Source organism: Procambarus clarkii, chromosome 80, assembly GCF_040958095.1.
Source record: "Procambarus clarkii isolate CNS0578487 chromosome 80, FALCON_Pclarkii_2.0, whole genome shotgun sequence".
NCBI lineage: Eukaryota > Metazoa > Arthropoda > Malacostraca > Decapoda > Cambaridae > Procambarus > Procambarus clarkii.
Window position 1 is genome coordinate 22,467,940 of NC_091229.1, and position 23,319 is coordinate 22,491,258.

Sequence of the window (23,319 nt, forward strand, 5' to 3'; positions counted from 1 at the left end):
AGGTATAGCCCAAGTACACCTTGAGATATACCCGAAGGGCGTTCTGAGAGTTCGGCTCACCAAGCGCGGGTCTGGAGTCAGGATTGTGTTGAGTTCTTGATCTAAAAGGCTGTTGTGTGGAGCGACTTTCGACACATAGTCTTGTCTATTTGGTTCTTGAACACGTCCATTTCTACTCTGGCTATAGCCTAAAGAGCCCTGGGACTCTTGGCTCTATAGGACTCTTGACTGAGTCTGTGGGGGGGGGAGGAGGGGAGGGGGAGATTGGCAGCTTCTGAAAATGAATTCAAATTGTATTTGATCTTAATTAAGAATCAGAAGTATATGTCATGTTGAGGTGAGAGGGAGGAGTGTCCACGTGATGTGTGTGTGTGTGTGTGTGTGTGTGTGTGTGTGTGTGTGTGTGTGTGTGTGTGTGTGTGTGTGTGTGTGGAAAGCAACATTAGATACGCTGACTAGTCGGGGGTCTTAGACCTGAGAAAGTATGTATCACTACTTTATAAACAAAGCTATCCCAACTCAACCCAATCTAATCTAACTTATACTAATCCAGACTAATCTATCCTAATCTGACCAAACCCAAACTATCCTATCATAACCTAACCTAGCAAAACTAAGAGATAAGATGTTTATATATATATATATATATATATATATATATATATATATATATATATATATATATATATATATAATATATATATATATATATATATATATAATATATATATATAATATATAATATATATATAATATATAATATATATATATATCTAATATATAATATATATATATATATATATATATATATATATATATATATATATATATATATATATATATATATATATATATATAATATTCCTTGGTGTGCACGAGGTGTGACGTCACATTGACGTCACATGCCTATACCAGTGAAGGCATTAGTTGTTCTTGCCCGATTTGATAAATAAGATTTAGATTTATTATTAGCGGGATGAGACTGCGGGTCGTGTTGTTCAGGAGTAGACCTCCTCCCTCCTTTACCTGGTCTTGGCACCATCACGGGGGCTAACGCGCTCGGCTCCTCAACCACCGCCCCACAAGACCCGGGGTCGAATCCCGGGAAGGAGACATGACTGGGGCACCGTTCTTTCACTGTTCGCCCCTGGGTACATTAGAATTGATTGGGCGTGTTGCCTTTGTGCCTGATGCTTGTGTTCACCCAGCAGTAGGTATCCGGGAGTCGGGCAGTTACTGTGGGTTGTATCCTGGGGACGGTCAGTAGGAGGGACTTCGATAATTCTAAGTATTCTAATTATTCTAATTCTAATTCTAAGACTTCCTGGTCTCGACAACGGGGACTTCAATATGGGAAGTGTTCGGGGGGAGGGGGTAGCCGTGGCGCTTCGGTTAGGCTTAAGTTAGGGTTATTTAGGTTAGTTTAAGTTAGGTTTAAGTTTGGTTGGGTGAGTTTAGGTATGGGGGGTTTAAAATGCGTTAGTGTACAATCTTGTAAAGTGTTTACTATCCGACTTGTGCCTATAGTTCATGCTTGAGAGCAACTTGAGGTCAGCTGCCTCCTACCTTATGACTCGCAATTCTCAGCTCCAATTACAGCATTTTTTGTATATAAATTATTAAAAAATTAAGCTTCAAGCCTGGCCTCGAGCTTGGGGAGTAGAAGAACTCCCCGAACCCCAGCAAGCAGGTTCTCTTAATTTGTATGTGTACATATATACACATACAAATTACGGTAATATAATGTTTTGTAATATAATGTATAATATAATGTTTTCGTAAGGCAATGATAATTTCCGGCTTGGAGGATCGGTGGTGGGCGATGTTTGAGGGCGGAAATGTCTTCCTTTCTAACCATCTTGAGGTTATCTTGAGATGATTTCGGGGCTTTAGTGTCCCCGCGGCCCGGTCCTCGACCAGGCCTCCACCCCCAGGAAGCAGCCCGTGACAGCTGACTAACACCCAGGTACCTATTTACTGCTAGGTAACAGAGGCATTCAGGGTGAAAGAAACTTTGCCCATTTGTTTCTGCCTCGTGCGGGAATCGAACCCGCGCCACAGAATTACGAGTCCTGCGCGCTATCCACCAGGCTACGAGGTACCCATCATTAAACATCATGTAACGATTGAGTAACGGCGAGACTATAAGCGTATTATAGGAACTTCGAGATTTATTTTCAACTGTCACGCCAAACTGAAGCTCAGACATTTTTAGTGGAAGTAGCGCATTGTTTCCGCAGAAGGTGCAGGCGTCGTGTGCGCAGACTAAGAGGAGCAGCGGCGCTCCAGTTAGTGTGAGTGTGTAATGTTGACATAGTGAGACGGTGTGTGTGTTCCGTGTTGCCTCACACTTCCCTCACCTCACCTCATGGCTCTCACACGGCTCTCATATCCCCTCCTCACTCGGCTCTTGTCCACGGGAGACAGGGAATCTCCCGTCACGCAGGGTGCAGTCGCACCTCCACAGATCTCCCGTATCATCTATTGACACTGGCAATGGCTCAAATGGGCCACCACTTACGGGCTATTCATGCCCGTGCCACCTTTTGGGTGGCTTAATCTTCATCAATCAATCAATCGGCTCTTGTCCCTCTCATACAGCCCTCGCCTCCCTCTCGGCTCTCTCTTACAGCCCTCACCTGCTTCCGAAGGTGTTGGCGGGCGTGAGGGGCGTGCCGCAAGGACAACAAAGCCCTCCCATATTGCCAAACTATTACCAAGCATATATATATATATATATATATATATATATATATATATATATATATATATATATATATATATATATATATATATATTATATAACTGAAAACTCACCCCAGAAATGACTCGAACCCACTACTGCCAGGAGGTAGGAGGCAACCGTCCTCTGTAGGAGGACGGTTGCTCCATTGGTCACCTTGTGCGGGGGGACATGATACTATTTGTATATTTGTTCATCCATCCATTTAGCTATCGTGGCGTGAGCGAAATGAACACTTGGCCAAATATTTGTGAAAACTTTATTAACGCAAACAACTTTACATGAGCAGTATCTGTCACTAGGATGCACGTGTGTGTACATGGTGTCAAACAAGGATGAAAGGAAACTTTCATCCTTGTTTGAAGCCGTTTCCGTACGGCTTGCAAACAAGGATGAAAGGTGTGAGGAGTTCTAGCAATAAAAATATCAATCTTCATTTTGGAGTTTATTCCTTTCACTGATATTCCACGGGTTTCCCGCCTGAAATGAGGTCATAGATGACCTCCTTCTCGGCCCTGGCGTTGAGGAGCCATCGCAGCTCTGCCGAATCCGGAGGCTCCAGTTCGAGAATGGGGATGGCGGCATCGAGCATGTTGACCGCGCGGTTCAGACCCTCCTCGAACTCGGCCGATCGTTTGCCTCCCGATGACGACAGGTGGAGGAGCGCTGCGTCTCTCTCCACGACCGCAGAGTTGAACAATGACACTCCTGGAATGCAACATATTAGTCACTAACTTACAGTATTTTGTATTGTTGAAGAATGAACTGAATAAAATGGAAGGAGAGAGGGGGAAGGTTTGTAGGGACGGGGGATCAGTAACTCACCTCGTCTCCTGGTGGACCCGGGTTCCAGCCGCTGGTACAGGTGAATGAGACGCCGCCACAGGTCTCGGCGGAGGCACAGGGACTGTGTAGTAGTTTCCTTCGACAGTATGGACATTGCTGCTTTAGCCGCCGTCAGCCACACGAAGTGATTATTGTGAAAGGTGTTCTCAATCCTGGCTAGGTGCTTGCAGACGTCGGTGAATGACGTGAACTTGTTATCGATATCTTGGACGAAGTCTTCAGCTTCCTTGACGACATCATCTTCCGGACGCTGTGCTCCACACCCGGGGCACGACCATGGCGCTCCGGAGCCTCCGCTAGGCTCTAGGAACCCTTCAGCACACGCGGAACATCGCGGGTTAGAAAAATAGGTGCCCAGCTCTGTGGGGTCTCGACAGCGCTCGCATGCGCATTTAAAGAAGTAAATACTATATAGATCTGCTTGGCGGCGCCAGACGGGGTCAGTCGGGGGCAAGTAGCTGAATAACAAAGGTTGACCTTTCTTGATGGGCACAGCGGCTCGCACGAAGAGTGTCCGGTTGAGATCTGAGCGTAGGGTGACATTAGGCAGACAGGAGTGATTCATGAGATAGAGAGTCGGGTACAATCCTCGTAGGCTGTCCCCACTAGCCCCGTAGGTGTTGATGGCGTTTGTTATGATGGCTCCGTGGACGTGGCTGGCGGTCTCGGCGTCACAGTCAACTTGAAGAACTTCACTGAAGTACTTGATGGCAATGATGTGAGTCTCCTCCTTGCTCTCCTTGCGACGGTCCGAGTGACTGTCCATGCGCTTAATTTTCTCCCAGCTCGTTGGGTCTAGGGAGCGAAGTAGCAAACATCGAAGTACGAGGATGACGTCGTAGCGAGGCGTCCTGATCATGCTGGTTGGCGGAGCGATCTTCTTGGTGTCTGTGGCCAGCGCTGCGCACTCGGCCTGGTGGCGGGCGGTGGTTGCGCAGGCAGGGGAGCACAGGGGCCAGGAACACCCCTGGCAGCGAGGGTGGTCCTCGGCGGTGATGGGTGCGTGGCATCCTAGACACACCGGCGGCGACTCCGCCACAGGGCCCAGCACCAGCGGCTTCTCTCGCAGCACCAGCTGTCCCTCCTTCAGGTCGCGTGTTGCTACCAAGTACCTGGTGAACCAAACAGTTCTTGTAACCCGTGATTGATGATTGATGGAGATTAAGCCACCCAAGAGGTGGCACGGGCATGAATAGCCCGTAAGTGGTGGCCCTTTTGAACCATTACCAGTATCAAGAGATGATACTGGAGATCTGTAGAGGTGCGACTGCACCCTGTAACCCGTATAATGCCACCATTATTATGTCTGCCACTATTTCCACACACTACCATTACTGACTTGAACAATTACCAGGTGATAACGTGTTGCCTTCAGCTTGCGCAACGAGTCATCACTATATTACCTAATAAAAAGCTGCAATATTTCCAATAGCATATATGATTACATGCTAACAAAAGTAAAATGGTTTGCAGTTAATCTTGTTTATGTAATAATTTGACATTCTTTGTAACTATAAAAATACTGGTTGGGATTTTGGGGAAATTTCAATTTTGTAAATTGACAGTTTACGCAGAAAATTTAAATTATGGAGATTCTCTTTCTCTCTTTCTCTTTATTTCTCTTTATTTCTCTGTCTGTCTGTCTCTCTCTCTCTCTCTCTCTCTCTCTCTCTCTCTCTCTCTCTCTCTCTCTCTCTCTCTCTCTCTCTCTCTCTCTTTCTCTCTGTATCTCTCTCTCTCTCTCTCTCTCTCTCTCTCTCTCTCTCTCTCTCTCTCTCTCTCTCTCTCTCTCTCTCTCTCTCTTTCTCTCTGTCTCTCTCTCTCTCTCTCCTTTTCTCTCTGTCTCTCTCTCTGTCTCTCCTTTTCTCTCTCTCTCTCTCTCTCTTTCTCTCTGTCTCTCTCTCTCTCTCTCCTTTTCTCTCTGTCTCTCCTTTTCTCTCTCTCTCTCCTTTTCTCTCTCTCTCTCTCTCTCTCTCTCTCTCTCTCTCTCTCTCTCTCTCTCTCTCTCTCTCTCTCTCTCTCTCTCTCTCTCTCTCTCTCTCTGTCTCTCTCTGTCTCTCCTTCTCTCTCTCTCTCTCTCTCTCTCTCTCTCTCTCTCTCTCTCTCTCTCTCTCTCTCTCTCTCTCTCTCTGTCTCTGTCTCTCCTTCTCTCTCTCTCTCTCTCTCTCTCTCTCTCTCTCTCTCTCTCTCTCTCTCTCTCTCTCTCTCTCTCTCTCTCTCTCTCTCTCTCTCTTGTGTGTACTCACCTGCCGCACTGTGGGTCGCGAGCCTGCGTGACTGGCCAGCACTCATCCTTGTGGATGACCCAGTGCTTCCGTTGGTGCTCCCTGCTGCAGTAGTGCACGGCGCTGCAGCCCCCACACCGCAGGCTGGCCTCCGACCCGCACTCCCCGCACGCCCCGCCCCCTGCCATGGCCTGCAGGAGAAGCACCTCTGTACAACACCACCTGCAGGAAGAGACACACATACACACACACGCTTGGCATCGTTGTTTTGGGGGGTTGAAATGACGCGAATTGATGTACTGGAGAAGTATTGAGGCGATGGGTTCTCATTGTCATGCAAGATGTGGGCCAATTTCTATCATTTATGTAGGGTAAAGGCTAGTTCCTAGCATTTATGTAGGGTAAAGGCTAGTTCCCAGCATTTATGTAGGGTAGGAACTAGTTCCCAGCATTTATGTAGGGTAAAGGCTAGTTCCCAGCATTTATGTAGGGTAGGAACTAGTTCCCAGCATTTATGTAGGGTAAAGGCTAGTTCCCAGCATTTATGTAGGGTAGGAACTAGTTCCCAGCATTTATGGAGGGTAAAGGCTAGTTCCCAGCATTTATGTAGGGTAGGAACTAGTTCCCAGCATTTATGTAGGGTAAAGGCTAGTTCCCAGCATTTATGTAGGGTAGGAACTAGTTCCCAGCATTTATGGAGGGTAAAGGCTAGTTCCCAGCATTTATGTAGGGTAGGAACTAGTTCCCAGCATTTATGTAGGGTAAAGGCTAGTTCCCAGCATTTATGTAGGGTAGGAACTAGTTCCCAGCATTTATGGAGGGTAAGGACTAGTTCCCAGCATTTATGGAGGGTAGGAACTAGTTCCCAGCATTTATGGAGGGTAAGGACTAGTTCCCAGCATTTATGGAGGGTAGGAACTAGTTCCCAGCATTTATGTAGGGTAAGAACTAGTTCCCAGCATTTATGGAGGGTAGGAACTAGTTCCCAGCATTTATGGAGGGTAGGAACTAGTTCCCAGCATTTATGTAGGGTAAGAACTAGTTCCCAGCATTTATGTAGGGTAAAGGCTAGTTCCCCAGCATTTATGGAGGGTAAGAACTAGTTCCCCAGCATTTATGGAGAGGTAAGAACTAGTTCCCCAGCATTTATGTAGGGTAAAGGCTAGTTCCCAGCATTTATGGAGGGTAAGAACTAGTTCCCAGCATTTATGTAGGGTAAAGGCTAGTTCCCAGCATTTATGTAGGGTAAAGGCTAGTTCCTATCATTTATGTAGGGTAAAGGCTAGTTCCCAGCATTTATGTAGGGTAAAGGCTAGTTCCTATCATTTATGTAGGGTAAAGGCTAGTTCCCAGCATTTATGTAGGGTAAAGGCTAGTTCCCAGCATTTATGTAGGGTAAAGGCTAGTTCCCAGCATTTATGTAGGGTAAAGGCTAGTTCCCAGCATTTATGGAGGGTAAGAACTAGTTCCCAGCATTAACAACCAACGCTTATATAAGGGGTGTCAATTAGATCTTAAATTAATTAAAGATCACTATAGAATCCAACCTTCTGGGGCTTGGGATCCAGTCGCCTTCGGCTTGCACGGATATATTTGATTGATGTTAGTAAAGGAATCATGCGTCGTGATATGTATTGTTCATTGATGTTCTGACATTGATGATTGATTTCGATGCATCAATGATTGGTGATGTCACTTATTGACGTCTTAGTCAAGGTTGCGTCATGCCTAAGACGTCAGTGAATCATGAGTCAACTGATGTAAGCAAGTAAATAAAAGTTATCCAGTATTTTTGTGTATGACGAATTAAAATTAATTAATGCAATTTAATAATAAAAAAGTTCAAAATTTTCCTCAATATTCAACGCTCGTAGTTTTAATAATGGCTTCGTACGTAAATAATGAGGCGTGTTGGTACAAATTATAACACCCCTAATATTGACCGTTTTTCTATGTATCGGTCTCGATAGGGGTGGGAGGGTTGCATGGGTTCGTATGTTCTGGTTGGGTTAAAACAGTTGTATATTTGACGGAGTGACAGTGTCTAAGAGAACGTTCTGAACTATATGCATCTATATGCATATGTACATATATATATATATATATATATATATATATATATATATATATATATATATATATAAATATACATATATACATATACATACATATTTAATCACCTACACAAATACACACATCACTAATCTTTTGTATCACAAGTGATTCAACAAGAGGCTCACAACAGTCACTATACAAGGCACTTTACATCTATGGTGAGTCACACAGTTACTAGTCTTGCTGCACACCCACCCAACTGGGCGGCAGCTTTACAGTCATGTGCTCCACACCCACCCAACTGGGCGGCAGCTTTACAGTCATGTGCTCCACACTCACCCAACTGGGCGGCAGCTTTACAGTCATGTGCTCCACACCCACCCAACTGGGCGGCAGCTTTACAGTCATGTGCTCCACTCACCCAACTGGGCGGCAGCTTTACAGTCATGTGCTCCACACCCACCCAACTGGGCGGCAGCGTTACAGTCATGTGCTCCACACCCACCCAACTGGGCGGCAGCTTTACAGTCATGTGCTCCACACCCACCCAACTGGGCGGCAGCGTTACAGTCATGTGCATGCATTACTTACAGTAAGCAAATTTTGGATACTTCGCTAAGATTTCGGGCAGCACATCATTATGAATGAAGTACTTACACATTTCTTGGACACTATTGATGGTGTTATCTCTGAATTCCGCGATTTTTTCATAATCCATTATATAATGACACAAAGTATGCGAATAGTTCTGCTGACAGAGTTTATATTTAGTCAAATCTACATCAGCAGATGTTACAAACTGCCAGAGGTACTTGTAGCCGAGCCTAAGCCTAGCAGTGGTAACATTTTGTAGTCTGCTAACCTTCTTGGATGACCCATAGACGTGCGGTTCTTCCTGCATAATAGAATGATGATAGATGGAGTAACTGGTGTGAATTTCACTTTGCCTCAAGTCTCAGAAATTTAGTTGATGTTCCCGGAATATTGAGTTCCCGGAATATTGATGTTCCCGGAATAGCAGCCCTAAGTCTGCTCAAAGGCAGTCCAAGTTGGTAATCAATTCCCTCTTTACGTGCAAAAGTCCTTGGCCAACTCATCAGTTCTATCATGCATTCGGAGACCAATATGGGAAGGAATTTTCAGGAGACAGACTCTGACTCCATCATTATTTCATTATATTTGTGTCTAGCTTCAGAGATGTTTACTTCTTTCCAACGTTTCCTTTCATCTGATGCCTCTAAATAGGTACCCAACTGTTGTGGGCGACCGGGGAGCCGGTCGGCCGAGCGGACAGCACGCTGGGCTTGTGATCCTGTGGTCCTGGGTTCGATCCCAGGCGCCGGCGAGAAACAATGGGCAGAGTTTCTTTCGCCCTATGCCCCTGTTACCTAGCAGTAAAATAGGTACCTGGGTGTTAGTCAGCTGTCACGGGCTGCTTCCTGGGGGTGGAGGCCTCGTCGAGGACCGGGCCGCGGGGACACTAAAGCCCCGAAATCATCTCAAGATAACCTACGGCCTGAGGAAGATCAGATATGCCTACCCTGGAAACACAAATCGAAACTGTCTCTATTTTCCGCTTGTTACAACTTGTAATAAAGTTGTTACATCTTGGCTTAACGTATTAGAACGTTGTTACAACTTGCTATATTGGTTGTTATAACTGGTTAGGAGGTGTTAAAACTTGTTCGAACGTTGTACCAACGTCGTAGTTTCGGTGTGTGTTTGGCGGGTAACTACAGGCTTCCTGTCCCCGATGACGGAAAGTAAAAATGAATTCAAATTCGAAATCCTACCTGGATTAACAGTGGCTTTGAAGAGTTGAGTTTGACCTTTCCTAGTCACCGATATTTGTTACCATTGGTGATGTGGAGAAAGGTATGGTGGGAGCGCAGAGAGCGCGACACTGGTGTCGTCTGGTGACTGTCTGCCGCCTGGTTGTCAAACCCATGTGGCATGCCACACGAAAATACACCGCGGGGTGCCAGGGGTGCCAGGGGTGGCCACGGTGCCAACCTCCACCAGCTCCCACCACCGCCGCGGGGCCGCTCTTCTGACCGCCGGAGCTATAATGCCTTGATTGATGATTGATAAAGATTAAGCCACCCAAGAGGTGGCACGGGCATGAATAGCCCGTAAGTGGTGGTAACCCTTTTGAGCCATTACCAGTATCAAGAGCTGATACTGGAGATCTGTGGAGGTGCGACTGCACCCTGCGTGACGGGAGATGTCTCCCGTGGCTATAATGCCTTGCCTGCATGCTGATTGATATCATGTATTCGAATGGCGAGGTGTTGCGTCTTCTTTTGCATGTTGCTGAATCTGGGGAAAAACATGATGGGTGTCCTCCCCCCCCCCCTCCTCCCTCCCCATCACCCCCCCCCCCTCCAGCAACACAATTGGCAGACCCGGCAACATGTGAGAGCGTTGCCACTCGGCCCTAGAAAGTGCCAGAAGCATCGGAAAAGATCTTTCGACGAAGGCGATGAGTCACAATAACGGGGCTGAAGTATGTTGACCAGACCACACACTAGAAGGTGAAGGGACGACGACGTTTCGGTCCGTCCTGGATCCATTCTCGAGTCGATTATGAGTCACAATCGACTTGAGAATGGTCCAGGACGGACCGAAACGTCGTCGTCCCTTCAACTTCTAGTGTGTGGTCTGGTCAACATCTTTCGACGAATTTATTAAGGCTGTTTAATTTTGACCTGTTGGTGTTCCTCTTAATAAGCAAATTACTTTATTGACGAAAAAATGAGTTTATTGATTTTTATTCATTAATACATAAGCACTTTTCATTTAGAATTGAAATTGAAATTGAAATAAGTTTATTGAGGTAAAATACACACAAAGGGATGAGCTAGCTCATCCCTTTGTGTGTATTTTACCTCAATAAACTTATTTCAATTTCAATTTCAATTCTAAATGAAAAGTCATTTAGAATTGTCACCTATACCATATAAAAGATAAGACTAATTGACACATATAAAGACAGAGATATAGCTTAAAATCCCAACAAAATTGTTGTAGCAATATAGAATATATAATATATAATATAGCAATATGCTGTATAATATAGAATATATAATATAGCAATATAGAATTTTAAGAAGTAATGTTTCATCTACAGATTGAGGAGGTTAATGTGATTCAAACACTTAACTCCTTTTGGGTTTCAACTCCTTTTTTGACCATGTCGTAGCTCAGTCGATTAAGGCAGCGTCTGGGATGCTCTCGGACGCAGGTTCGAATCCTCGTCACGGCCCTTGTGGATTTGTTCACTCGTGGCTCAAACATTTGTATTTGTAACACAGATCTGACGTCAACACCCCTCAGTGCTTATCAACAATCCAGTGGGCAAAGATAAGCTCTTAGTAATGTTGGAGAACCGTTATCAACGTTGATTCAACGTCATTTAGCCAACGTGTACCCAGCGGGAAGCCATTTTTCGTGGCAGTAATTATTAATAACAGGGATCCAGGAGAGCGATTCTTGCTTTCTCCTGTGGACCTCCAACGCCATTATACACATCACTTATTTATATACAAGAAGTTACATTGGGGGTTAATAGAGAATATAGAAAATAAGTAGAATTAACATTCTTGTAAAGCCACTAGTACGCATAGCGTTTCGTGGGCAGTGATCATTCTTAAATTGTATTTGTTTACAACCATGTTTGATATTTCTAGCAAAGAAAACGTGGACACTATTGTGCGCCTGAAAAAAATAGCCAAGAAGTTAATTCAACGTAGTTTCAACGTAGTTTCAACGTTAAATTTACGTTGTTTCGATGATGAATCAACGTTACTCTTGAATTAGTGTGCCTACTGGATAGCTAGATGGGTGATGCCCTTTTCAATAAAGATCTTTCGTTTGTGACTTATTTCAAGTGCTGGAGTTTTTATTTTTTATTTTTTGTCATTTTATTATTTTCTACCACAGACGTGGCCACACATTTACAATGCTAACCAGCATATATATACATTTTCTTGTATCCTCCATGGACAGGGTGAGAGATCTGTTAAACATATAGTTCAGGGATTTATTGAACAATCAACCACAGAAGGTGATTGTAGTGCTTTTAAAAAGCTAAGATAACCTACATACGTAAGTACATAGATACACAGATTTACATATGTAGTGCTTTTAAAAAGCTAAGATAACCTACATACGTAAGTACATAGATACACAGATTTACATATGTCATTAATGTACATTTACAAAGGTTAAATGTAATTCTGATCAGCTTCCACATATACATACACAGACATATACATATATACACACATACATACACATTTATCTCTAACTCTGACAGGGTGAGATAGCTGATAGAAAAACTAGTGTGCAATTAAGCACTTAACCACTGAAGGTGATTAAGGTGCTTTTACAAACTCAGGTTATATAGTTACATCACATACATACATTGTATAATTGCTACAATACATGGTCAATCTTGGGCACAAGTCCAATATATCATCAAGTGTTCCAGTATTCATATAGTAGAGTTTAACATACCTCAGCCCAGGAGGGCGAAAGTCAGTCACTGTGGGACATTCTACAATATAATGTTCAAGTGAGTGCATGCACTCAAGTGCTGGAATGAACTTGAGGCCCGGCAGTAACTCAGTGGACACAAGGGGCCAGATTCACGAAAGAACTTACGCAAGCACTTACGAACGTGTACATCTTTCCTCAATCTTTGACGGCTTTGGCTACATTTATTAAACAGTTTACAAGCATGAAAACTTCCCATTCAACTGTTGTTATTGTTATAAACAGCCTCCTGGTGCTTCGGAGCTCATTAACTGTTTAATAATTGGAAACAAAGCCGCCAAAGATTGAGAAAAGATGTACAGGTTCGTAAGTACTTTCGTGAATCTGGCCCAAGGATTACAAGGGAAGAACCCCTAAGACACGTAAAATTAGGATTAAGGACTTGCCCGAAACGCTTTGCGTGCTAATGGCTGTGCAAGAATATAAGAACTCTTGTATATATAAATAAATAAATAAAATAAAAATAAATTTACTATTACGTAAAGGTTTAGTTTGTCGTGAAAATATTGCCATAGAAAATAGGAAAACCATTCTCTTCAAAGAAAATGAAGTGTTTCTTTGGCTAACTTATTAAATTACCAAATGTACACGTATTGCCGACCTCGGAGAAAGGAGACCTGTACTTACGCTTACCTAGGTCCTCCTAGACCATCTACTGACCTTCCACAGATACCTATTTTACTACTAGACGAACGGGTCAAAGGAAACTTACCCAACCGTTTCTGTCTTGCCCGTAGATTGAACCCGGGTCGTTCAGTTGTGAGTCGAGGACGTAGACCAATGCTCTACAGGACCCCATGTATAATTTGCTCAGGGCAGGGAAGGGGAAGGAAGTGTCAGGAGAAAGCGCCGAGCCAAAACGACTATATAGCACTTGGAAGGGGTCAGGATAAGGATTTGTGATGGAAAGGGGGGGAAAGGAATGGTGAATTAGACGGTTGGGGATTGAACACCGACCTGCATGAAGCAGGTCCAGCCCAAATGGTTGAGCACTCCATAGTCTCCTGAGACTGAAGGATGCCTACTACTACTACCTATTTACAAGGCTTGTCGTAGAATTGAGTGGTGGGGTCTGAGGGTAGATTGGGAGAATTGTAATACGCTTCGTTTGAGGTTAAAGAAAAAAGAGACTTGGCCTCTTACGAAATACTTGTGGCTGGGTTTTAGTTTAGTTCATTTATTATGCACCCCATACCCATCCTGTGGGCGGTGGTCGAAAGGTCTACAAAGGCACATAATGGGCTCAGGAACTGAACCCCAAAATTACTTTAGTCAAGCAAGTAAGAATCTTGATTCTTACTTGATTATATATATATATATATATATATATATATATATATATATATATATATATATATATATATATAATATTATATAATATATATAATTACACATACATATTACACTCCCCCTTTAACACACACATCCCCCCCCCCCCCGTTTCACACACACGCTAAGACCATTAGAAAAGAGAAGGACTAAAGGTGTATTAATCAGGTGTAAGATACGACGGAGAAGAGACGAAAGTGAATAGTCTTTTCTAAGTTATTAGTAGCAGAAGGAGGTTTGACAGGTGGGAGGAGTTGAGAAGACCAGTGAACCAGACAGATGCTGTAAAATACTCTCAACCAGTACGGGTGCTAAGCGGGAAGAGTGAACCAGAGATAGCGGGAACACTAGCTTCAGGAGAGAGTATAACAACACACACAGATATCACACTAACGTGATGCATCAAATGAACAAATCCACAAGGGCCGTGACGAGGATTCGAACCTGCGTCCGGGAGCATCCCAGACACTGCCTTAATCGACTGAGCTACGACAGGGTAAAAGGGTTGAAACCGAAGTTCTACTGAACTTACTGGATCCCGTAGCCTCTCCGAGGCAGATTCGAATCCTCGTCACGGCCCTTGTGGATTTGTTCATGAGAGTATAACAACCCTGAAACATTCAGTGGTATAACTTCAGCAGGCCCTGCGGAACTAAGGCGGAACTCTTGAGAGCTAGATCACGCTTCCCGTAGACTGGTAAGAAAACACGTTTGTGTATATTAGGTTTACATTGATTATGAACTTATTATATGGTAGGTCGGGAGGTGCCCCTGCATCTTGTCCAGGAAGGTCGGGCACTGCCCCACATCGAGGTCCTGTTTTGTGTGGTCGGGCAGCTCCTGGCCACCGAAGTCCTCTTTTGTGTGGTCGGGCAGCTCCTCGCCAGAAAGGTCCTGAACAACTGCTGCTGCTGCGTCTCTGGCTCGGTCATACCATCTCCGTTCGCTGGACCGCGGTGGCTCCAGGCTCAGTATACAGATGGCCTGCTGCAGGTGGCGCAGCGCCTGCTGCATCTGTAGCTTGAAGAAATACTCCGTCAGGTCCTCGGCTTTCTTCTCCGCTCTGGCTATGTCTGCTTCGGCCACCCCTACCTCGTACAGGGTCACCCCTGCAACACCCGTGAACATTAATTTATTGACAAGCAAAACAAAACATACGTAAAGTGGGACCAGATTTCATAACTAACCCAATATCAACTATTTTAAGGTGTTCTAGGAATATGTTCTTTGCTATAAAGGAGTTAGTCTATGAAACGTAGTAATAATGATAATTGAAATACAATCTATCTCTGTTTCTATACAGACTCAACGTTCTAAAGTTTTGTTATAATTCTCACTAACTGCTTTTGATACCAAAATGTGGAAGGGTACACACGGGCAAAAAAACTAGCACTAGCAAACAAACAGACGAACGAGCACACACACACACACACACACACACACACACACAAGGAGAATGTTTTACAACTCCTGCAGCCTCATAGATTCAACATTGACAATGTAGAATACGAGTTTTTGGAGATCTAAGCTCAATACACGCGGAGAATTACATATATTAAAGTATATATGTTTGGGGGCTAGGCTATATATTATATTGTTTAGTGCTAAGCAGAAGCTGGTATCCGCACGTCCAGTATCCTAGCGTTGAACTGTCGGGTCTAGCCGAGCCGTTGGTTCTATATCTACTAGATTATATCATATTTTGATATATATACACTTTACTATACACAAAAAAACAAGCCATCCTCCTGAAACGACAGTACTTATAGCAACTATTTGGTCAAGTGCACCAATATTTAATAGTTTCACAGCCTGGTTGTTAAACGATTTGGCGGGTTGTATTCCGGGGAAAATTAGGATGAACGACTTTTCCGAAACGCTATTCGTGCTAGTGGTTGTGCAAGAATGTAACAACTCTTGTATATATAAGTAAATAAATAAATATGTACTGCATGAAAGTTAACGTTTTGAATTACCGAATTAACCCAAATGACATTCCAGAAAATCGGAAATGTAATTGAAGAAGCTTGTCCAAGCAATCCTAGGGCTAATATACGCTATCTTAGGCCTAATATAAAACATATATGTGCATTACTAGCCTCAGAAATGATTCAGTTTGGTTATTAGGCTTCCCCTGGGACTATACAATTAGTACAAACGTGAACTTTTTGGGAGAGGCTGCAGCTCATTGTTCGAGCAAATAAATGTTCTAAGTACCGTCATTTTAAGAGGAGTGGTTGACAGCATATGCAGGCGTAACAGTGCGTCGGCGGACTGCCACAAAGCAAAGGAAATGATATATATTTAAACAGGCTAAACACAATTATAAAATAAAGAGAAGTGTTAATCTTCTCTACACAGTAAACGAGTAGCGTGGAAATAAATGAAGAGCGGCATATCCTGTAGCCCTCCACATCTGGTCTGCCTCGTGTGGTCTTCCCTGACTAGGAAGCAAGGTCTCGAGCTACCTCACAGACCTACACCATACTTACACAAGCACTCTCCCTCAGTTGGCCGTCATGGCGCGCCAAGCCGCCCGCCCCCTTCACCTATCTGCAAGGGAACATCGAGAAGTGCAAAGCTGGGAGGCAGGGCGCAAAGGTTAACTGTTATTTATATACTGTATACGAGAGAGTTTCATTGAGGATATTTCTAGATGTAGGGATATTGTCTTTTTAGGAAGGAAGGGTTTAGAGGAAGAGAGAGAGAGAGATAAAACCGTCACAAGGCAAGGAGTAATGAGATATGTGTAAAATTTCCATATGGGACTAACCACAAGGTGATATGCTACCTGCACAGACCAGATACTCTTTCTTAAGCCAAAAAATTCCTTGACTCGTCTGTTATAAGTGACTTTCCTTAATTTAAATCTTGTATCTCATTTAATGCAACGTACTCTATGGAATGCACAATTAGCTCACGAAATAAATTACCAAAATGCTTGTTTCAATTTGTAATTGTTTTTTTACAATTAACGAATACAGCTGGCTAACCTCATGCGCTTGGTCGATTTCTCATTAATCATTTTTTTAATTTTGTTGTATAATACAATCTTAAATGTATCGATTCCTTCCTGAGGCTTGTTTTTGCGCACACGATAAAGAATACATCTGTGATTTTATCTCCAGGTCTCCAGTTATTGTTCGGCTCTCAAGGGGGGGGGGGGGGGTCTGCCGAGGACTCGAACCTAGGGTTTCTCACTGGTTTGAATTTCTCACAGTTTACTTTCACGAATACACTGTACTTTCATAAGTACACTGTACTTCCATGAAAGCTGTAAACAAGACCTCTTGCTTACTCCCATAATATTAGTAAACACTAAAGCATGTTTTTATAGCATGTGTTAGCCTAAGCAACTTTAAGTTAACACACAAAAAATTTGGAATTTATGCCAGTTGCTCAGATGTTTTGTAAACTATTTAAAGTTTCTCGACGCGTATTATTTTTTGCCGATAAACCCCTACTGACTGCTCAAATAGGCCTTTCGTATTCATTAGTGAAGCTATTTTGTTTGTTTTTGTCCAAGTAGGCCTATAAAAATAAACCGAAATGACTTTTTCGAGGCGTGCAGCCGATGGGTGATGAAAATTAAACTCTATAGAGTATAAGGATGGATGAGCAGTAGGTGAACGGTGTTTGAGAAAGAGCTGATGAGAATTAAGAGTTCAGATGAAGATTAAACCACCCAAAAATAGGCACGGGCATGAATAGCCCGTAAGTGGTGGCCCTTTTGAGCTATTACCAGTATCAATAGATGATACTGGAGATCTGTGGAGGTGCGACTGCACCCTGCGTGACGGGAGATGTCTCCCGTTAAGAGTTCAAGACGAGGAAGCATTATATAAGCAGTCTCCGTGGTGTAGTGGTAAGACACTCGCCTGGCGTTCCGCGAGCGCTTTGTCATGGGTTCGTATCCTGGCCGGGGAGGATTTACTGGGCGCAAATCCTCAACTGTAGCCTCTGTTTAGACCAACAGTAAAATGAGCACTTGGTTGTAACAACGATTCCAGGGACCTGCCCGAAACGCTACGCGTACTAGTGGCTGTACAAGAATGTAACAACTCTTGTATATATCTCAAAAATATTTAAATGCTATGCTTGTTGCATAGTGTTTAAGCTGTGCTCTCGGCGATATCTTAAGCACTATGCACTAAGCATAGCATGCTTAAGGCAGGACTTATGTGGTTTAGAAAGGTATGGAGGATCTGCGAGATTACATTTCGCGACTCTATTGTGATTATGGATTGTGCTGTTGTTGTGTTAGTGTGAGGCTAGTTGTGGAGGCGAGGGGGTGAGGACACAGGGGCGGTGTTCGGACAGCACCTCTCCTTCTGGTGAGTCCTGGTTCAAGGATGTCGTAAATGTGCAAAAGTCTCCGCCAGAGGTCTTTTTGAGGGCAAGGGCCTGTCTGGAGCGGTTCTCCTGCAGGGTCCTGATGGCTGCTTGCGCCGCAGTGACCCACACGTGGTGATGCGGGTGAAAGACCTCCTCCAACTTGTCTAGAATGTTCCTGACGGCGTGGGGGCTGGTGTGCAGGAAGGTGTCGTCACAGTTGAAGTGCTCCAGCCACTGCTCCACCTCCTGACGGAGGAGCTGCTCCTGCTGCTGCAGCCCGCACATCGGACACTCCCACGTCATCTCCCCCAGCCACGTCCTCGGCTCCAGGTACTGGTGGTCGCACTGCTCGCACCTGGGAGAGGAGTAGTGCAGACCTAACTCCGTCGGGTCTGCGCAGCGGACGCAGCAGCAGGTGAAGAAGTGCGCCTCTGTGGTGTAGGCGCGTCGCTGCCACAGCGTCTGGAGGGTGCCGGTGTAGGTGTTGTAGAGGTGGTCGCCGCCCTGGAGGTCCACCGCCGCCCTCGCCCACATGGTGCCCTCGCTGTCGGCGGTGATGGCGACGGTGGGGCGGCAGGCGTGGTTCATGCGGCCCAACACGGGATACACGCCGCGGAGGCTCACTCCTGAAGGACTCCGCCACTCGAAGCAGTTGGTGACGATGGCCCCGCGAGCGTGATGAATATCCTGCAGGTCGTAGTCGGCCTTGAGCACGTCCTTGATGTAGAGCACAGTCGTCATGTGGTGCTGTTCCCTCTCCTGCTGGCGACGCTGCGCGTGGCTCGCCATGTCCTGCAGGCGGCGCCAGGCCGCAGGGTCGGTGTCGCGCAGCAGCAGGCAGCGCAGCACGAGGATGACGTCATACCGCGGGGTGCTGCCTGGTCCTCGAGGCTGCCCGAGCCTGCTGGTGTCGGCGGCCAGGATGCGACACTCTGCCCGGTGCAGGCTGCTGCTGGCGCAGGCTTCGGAGCACAGCGGCCACCAGCAGGCGGCGCAGCGAGGGAACTCTGCGCCAGGGATGAGTTGGTGACAGCCGAGACAGACAAGCGGGGAGGTGGCGCGCGGCCCCACGGCGATGGCCACCTCCGTCAGTAGCAGCTCCCCGGCAGGAACCTCGCGGCTCGTCACCAGGAACCTGACAACAGGACTTTCATAAGAACATAAGAACAAAGGCAACTGCAGAAGGCCTATTGGCCCATACGAGGCAGCTCCTATCTATAACCACCCAATCCCACTCATATACATGTCCAACCCGCGCTTGAAACAATCGAGGAAACCCCACCTCCACCACTTTACGCGGTAATCGGTTCCACAAATCAACAACCCAGTTACCGAACCAGTATTTACTCAAGTCTTTCCTAAATCTAAATTTATCCAATTTATACCCATTGTTTCATTACTCTAACGGACACTATTGACTAGAAAGCCTGTTAAAGCCTTGCTATAAGCCTCCGTGACACACCTGCCTGCCGTAGGGTCGCTCCGCTCGACGACGGGGCAGCAGTGTTGCCTGTGGGTGTCCCACACCTGCTGGCAGTGGCTGCCGCTACAGTAGTTGCCCAGGTGACAACTGCTGCAGCAGACAGTGGCCTCTGAGCCACATTCCTCACACGCTGCCTGCACGCCCATGCTTCAGGAGAGGAAGGGAGTTCCTTGTCGTACACTGAAAGGTGATGCAAGCGTTTATTTCAGCACAAAAGGAATTGTGTAACATGTTGATAGTTTTCGTGAAATAATTGGCATGTGGAGAATTGTTAAGGCGGTGAGAGGGAGCGTACTCACCTCACCTAGTTGTGCTTGTGGGGATTGAGCTCAGGCTCTTTGGTCCCGCCTCTCAACCGTCAATCAACAGGTGTACAGATTCCTGAGCCTATCGGGCTCTGTCATATCTACACTTGAAACTGTGTATGGAGTCAGCCTCCACCACATCACTGCCTAATGCATTCCATTTACTAACTACTCTGACACTGGAAAATGTCTTTCTTTTTGCGGCGTGCGGGGGTGAGCGTGGGCGTGTGGGGGAGTGAGCGTGGGCGTGTAAGGGGGGGGGGGGGTGATGGCTGGCGTGTGGGCAGGAATGTATTGGCTGCTTGGCTACTACGCTCTACCCACCTGTTGTCGTCAGTCCCGTTTTGTAACGCGCTCATGTAACCAACTCTTTTCCACTGTTGAACCTGATCAACCAGGATGTGACTCATACGTCAGGCTGCGAGCAGCCGCGTCCAACAGCCTGATTAACCAGTCTAGCAACCAGGAGGCCTGGTCGAGGACCGGGCCGCGGGGACATTGAGCCCCCTGAAATCATCGCAAGGTAAGGTTTACCTGATTACAAATGTGTGTCTACCTAATACTTTACGAAATGAAATCATGCTAAATCCTGGTGCATACTTCCCCTAACTACGTCTACACCTGCACCCTCTCCCCCCCCCCCATGCACTCTCCCCCCCCCCCAAGGCACTCTTCCCCCAGCCCCCCCAAGGCACTCTTCCCCCCCCCCATGCACCCCCCCAAGGCACTCTCCCCCCCAAGGCACTCTTCCCCCCAAGGCACTCTTCCCCCCCCCCAAGGCACTCTCCCCCCCCCCCCCCCGAGTACGACATATCGCAACCCCTAATACTTGCCAACAAAGGCTGGCGTACACAGTGACCGATGCGAGACGAATTAGTTTCTGTCGTACATGTTATTTATAGTTATGTCGTAGTCCGTGCGACTAACTGTCTTATCCTTTTGGCTGTCCATCTGTCTGTTGACAGCTACTATGGAGGGAATGCCTGTCCCTCAGCCTCTTGACATATTGACTGCTAGGTGAACAGAGGCATCAAGTTAAAGAAACTCTGGCCATTTGTTTCTGACCATAGAGCGTTGCCCACTCGGCTACAAGGACCTTGTATTCACCAAATTGTGCTTGCGAGGGTTGAGCTCTGCTCTTTCGGCCCGCTTCTCAACTGTCAATCAATCAACTGTTACTACCTACTAATTAACTATTTTTCCCCAGGAAGCATCCCGTAACAGCTGTCTTAACTCCCAGGTACCTAATTTACTGCTAGGTAACAGGGAGCACCAGGGTGAAAGAAACTCTGCCCATTGTTTCTCGCCGGCGCCGGGAATCGAACCCCCGGACCACAGGATTACGTGCTAGCGTGCTGTCCACTCAGCCACCCTCCCTGCCTGTGTTTGTGTGTGGGGGGGGGGGGGAGAATTTCCTAATCATTCACTGTGTTATAATTAGACTGCCAGACGAGATTGACAGACTTCTACGACTTAAGAATACCACGCATGTGGTGAGTCATGGATGGACACGCACGCACGCACGCACGCACACTCGCACGCACACTCGCCAGCACACGCAAAAACGTCCTCTCAAATTATTAACATTTGAACGACATTTTCCAGGAGAGTAATTATGATTAGTTTCATAAATTATTGTTCTTTGGAAATGTGGTTCAAGAAACTATCCAAATTACCACAAAATGGGCAGAAATAGTTATATATATATATATATATATATATATATATATATATATATATATATATATATATATATATATATATACATTATATATATATATATACATTATATATATATATATATATATATATATATATATATATATATATATATATATATATATATATAATGCTTTATTTCCACTTATCTAAAGCTTATAGGGTTCTATAGGTTCTCTGTAGAACCCTATAAGCTTTAATATAGGAAGCTGGCACCTATATTAGTCTATAAATGATCTATTTTCTTTTTTAAAACATTGTATTATGCGCGTAGGTTTGAGTGTATTTACTGATATGCAATTAAAATTATCGAAGAAAGCTCAAATAATTCATAGGTAATAGTTATTCATTAGAGAAACAGGAAAGTGGGTCGACGCTTACAAAACGCAGGTGGTCGCGTGGCGTCACTCAGCTTGTAGGAAAAGGGAGAATTAATATAAATTTGATCCATTCCGTTAGTGTATGTCTAGACTAGAGAGGTACTTCACTAGACTGTACCGTCATAACTAATGCTAGTTCACCTGTACACGACATGGAGTTATGCAGGCGAGGAGTCACAATAACGTGGCTGATGTTGACCAGACCACACACTAGAAGGTGAAGGGACGACGACGTTTCGGTCCGTCCTGGACCATTCTCAAGGCGAAACGTCGTCGTCCCTTCACCTTCTAGTGTGTGGTCTGGTCAACAGCATCGACGTATGTTTTTAATTAGTTATGGTTATTAAATATGAAGCTTTCATGCAAATATAACTTCTCAATACATAACTTGCCATAAAATAAACAATTATATTAGGGGTCCCTCTAGTCCCCAGGAATAACATGGGGGTTACTTCCAGTAAACTTTCCATAATACTGCTCTTACCTTATTCCTTAAGAGCCCCCTGATGTTGATGCTATTGAGAGGCCGCTTCGTTTTTCTTATTATATGTACTGGACGGTGTTTGCAATACTAAGACAAGAGATCATATGGGTCACACCTCACACCTTAGTAGTCTTCACCCGACTGATCCGCCCGCCCCTCCTCCCACACTACCCCACCACCAACAACAACCCCTTCTCTCACCCTCCAACCAATCTCCTTCCTCCACCACCACAATTCTCCCTCAAAACTTTGATTAAGTGTGTTTTTCAACACAAAGGAGATGAAAAACATGCTAGAAGATATATATATTTCTTGATTAGTATATGTTTAGGTCAAGGCGTTAGATGTTATTTTAGGTTAGAGAAAAATAACGTCTGTTGATAGGAGAGTTGTTTATGTTCATTTATTATGCGCCCTATACTTCTCCTGTGGGTGGTTAGTGGACCTCATTCCGATCATATGGGTGATAGTGGGTGCTAATGGATCTTATACCCATTCCGTAGGCGGTGGTGGACTACACACCACACACACACACACACACACACACACACACACACACACACACACACACACACACACACACACACACACACACACACACGCTGACTCCATACACAGTTTCAAGTGTAGATATGATAGAGCCCAATAGGCTCAGAAACCTGTACACCAGTTGATTGACGGATGAGAGGCAGGACCAAAGAGCCAGAGCTCAACCCCCGCAAGCACAACTAGGTGCGTACACACACACACACACACACACACACACACACACACACACACACACACACACACACACACACACACACACACACACACACACACACACACACGCGCACCTGTGGCCTAAGTCGTGCAAGA

General features: G+C 45.2%; 3 protein-coding genes across 5 annotated transcripts in view; 1 reads left to right on the forward strand and 2 right to left on the reverse strand.

Annotated features, from left to right (window-relative positions):
• Positions 1-23,319, forward strand: part of LOC123746319 (organic solute transporter subunit alpha) — a 78,139-nt gene that overhangs the window by 11,092 nt on the left and 43,728 nt on the right. The window lies entirely within an intron of this gene.
• On the reverse strand, positions 2,989-10,102 carry LOC123746317 (SET domain-containing protein SmydA-8). Of its 2 annotated transcripts, none has more exons than XM_045727717.2 (4): positions 9,663-10,102; positions 5,836-6,005; positions 3,569-4,701; positions 2,989-3,451 (listed from the first exon to the last, which is right to left on the reverse strand). In XM_045727717.2, the coding sequence occupies exons 2-4, from the start codon at positions 6,000-6,002 to the stop codon at positions 3,198-3,200; spliced, it is 1,554 nt and encodes a 517-aa protein (XP_045583673.2). In that variant the 5' UTR covers positions 6,003-6,005; positions 9,663-10,102; the 3' UTR covers positions 2,989-3,197. The 2 variants fall into 2 exon arrangements, with proteins under 2 accessions (XP_045583673.2, XP_045583672.2); XM_045727716.2 differs by having other exon boundaries at positions 5,836-6,036.
• On the reverse strand, positions 13,861-22,621 carry LOC123746315 (SET domain-containing protein SmydA-8). Its single transcript, XM_045727711.2, is given in 5 exon segments — positions 13,861-14,864; positions 18,079-18,141; positions 18,144-19,225; positions 19,553-19,753; positions 22,462-22,621. Coding segments are annotated over 4 exon segments (1,686 nt in total). The 5' UTR covers positions 19,720-19,753; positions 22,462-22,621; the 3' UTR covers positions 13,861-14,490.

Coding starts and splice junctions, on each gene's coding strand:
- LOC123746317 (XM_045727717.2), bottom strand. CDS start 6,002: ATGGCAGGGGGCGGGGCGTGCGGGGAGTGCGGGTCGGAGGCCAGCCTG. Junction 4,702..5,835: donor CGCGACCCACAGTGCGGCAG/GTGAGTACACAC, acceptor TTGGTTCACCAG/GTACTTGGTAGCAACACGCG. Junction 3,452..3,568: donor CGGGTCCACCAGGAGACGAG/GTGAGTTACTGA, acceptor GTTGCATTCCAG/GAGTGTCATTGTTCAACTCT.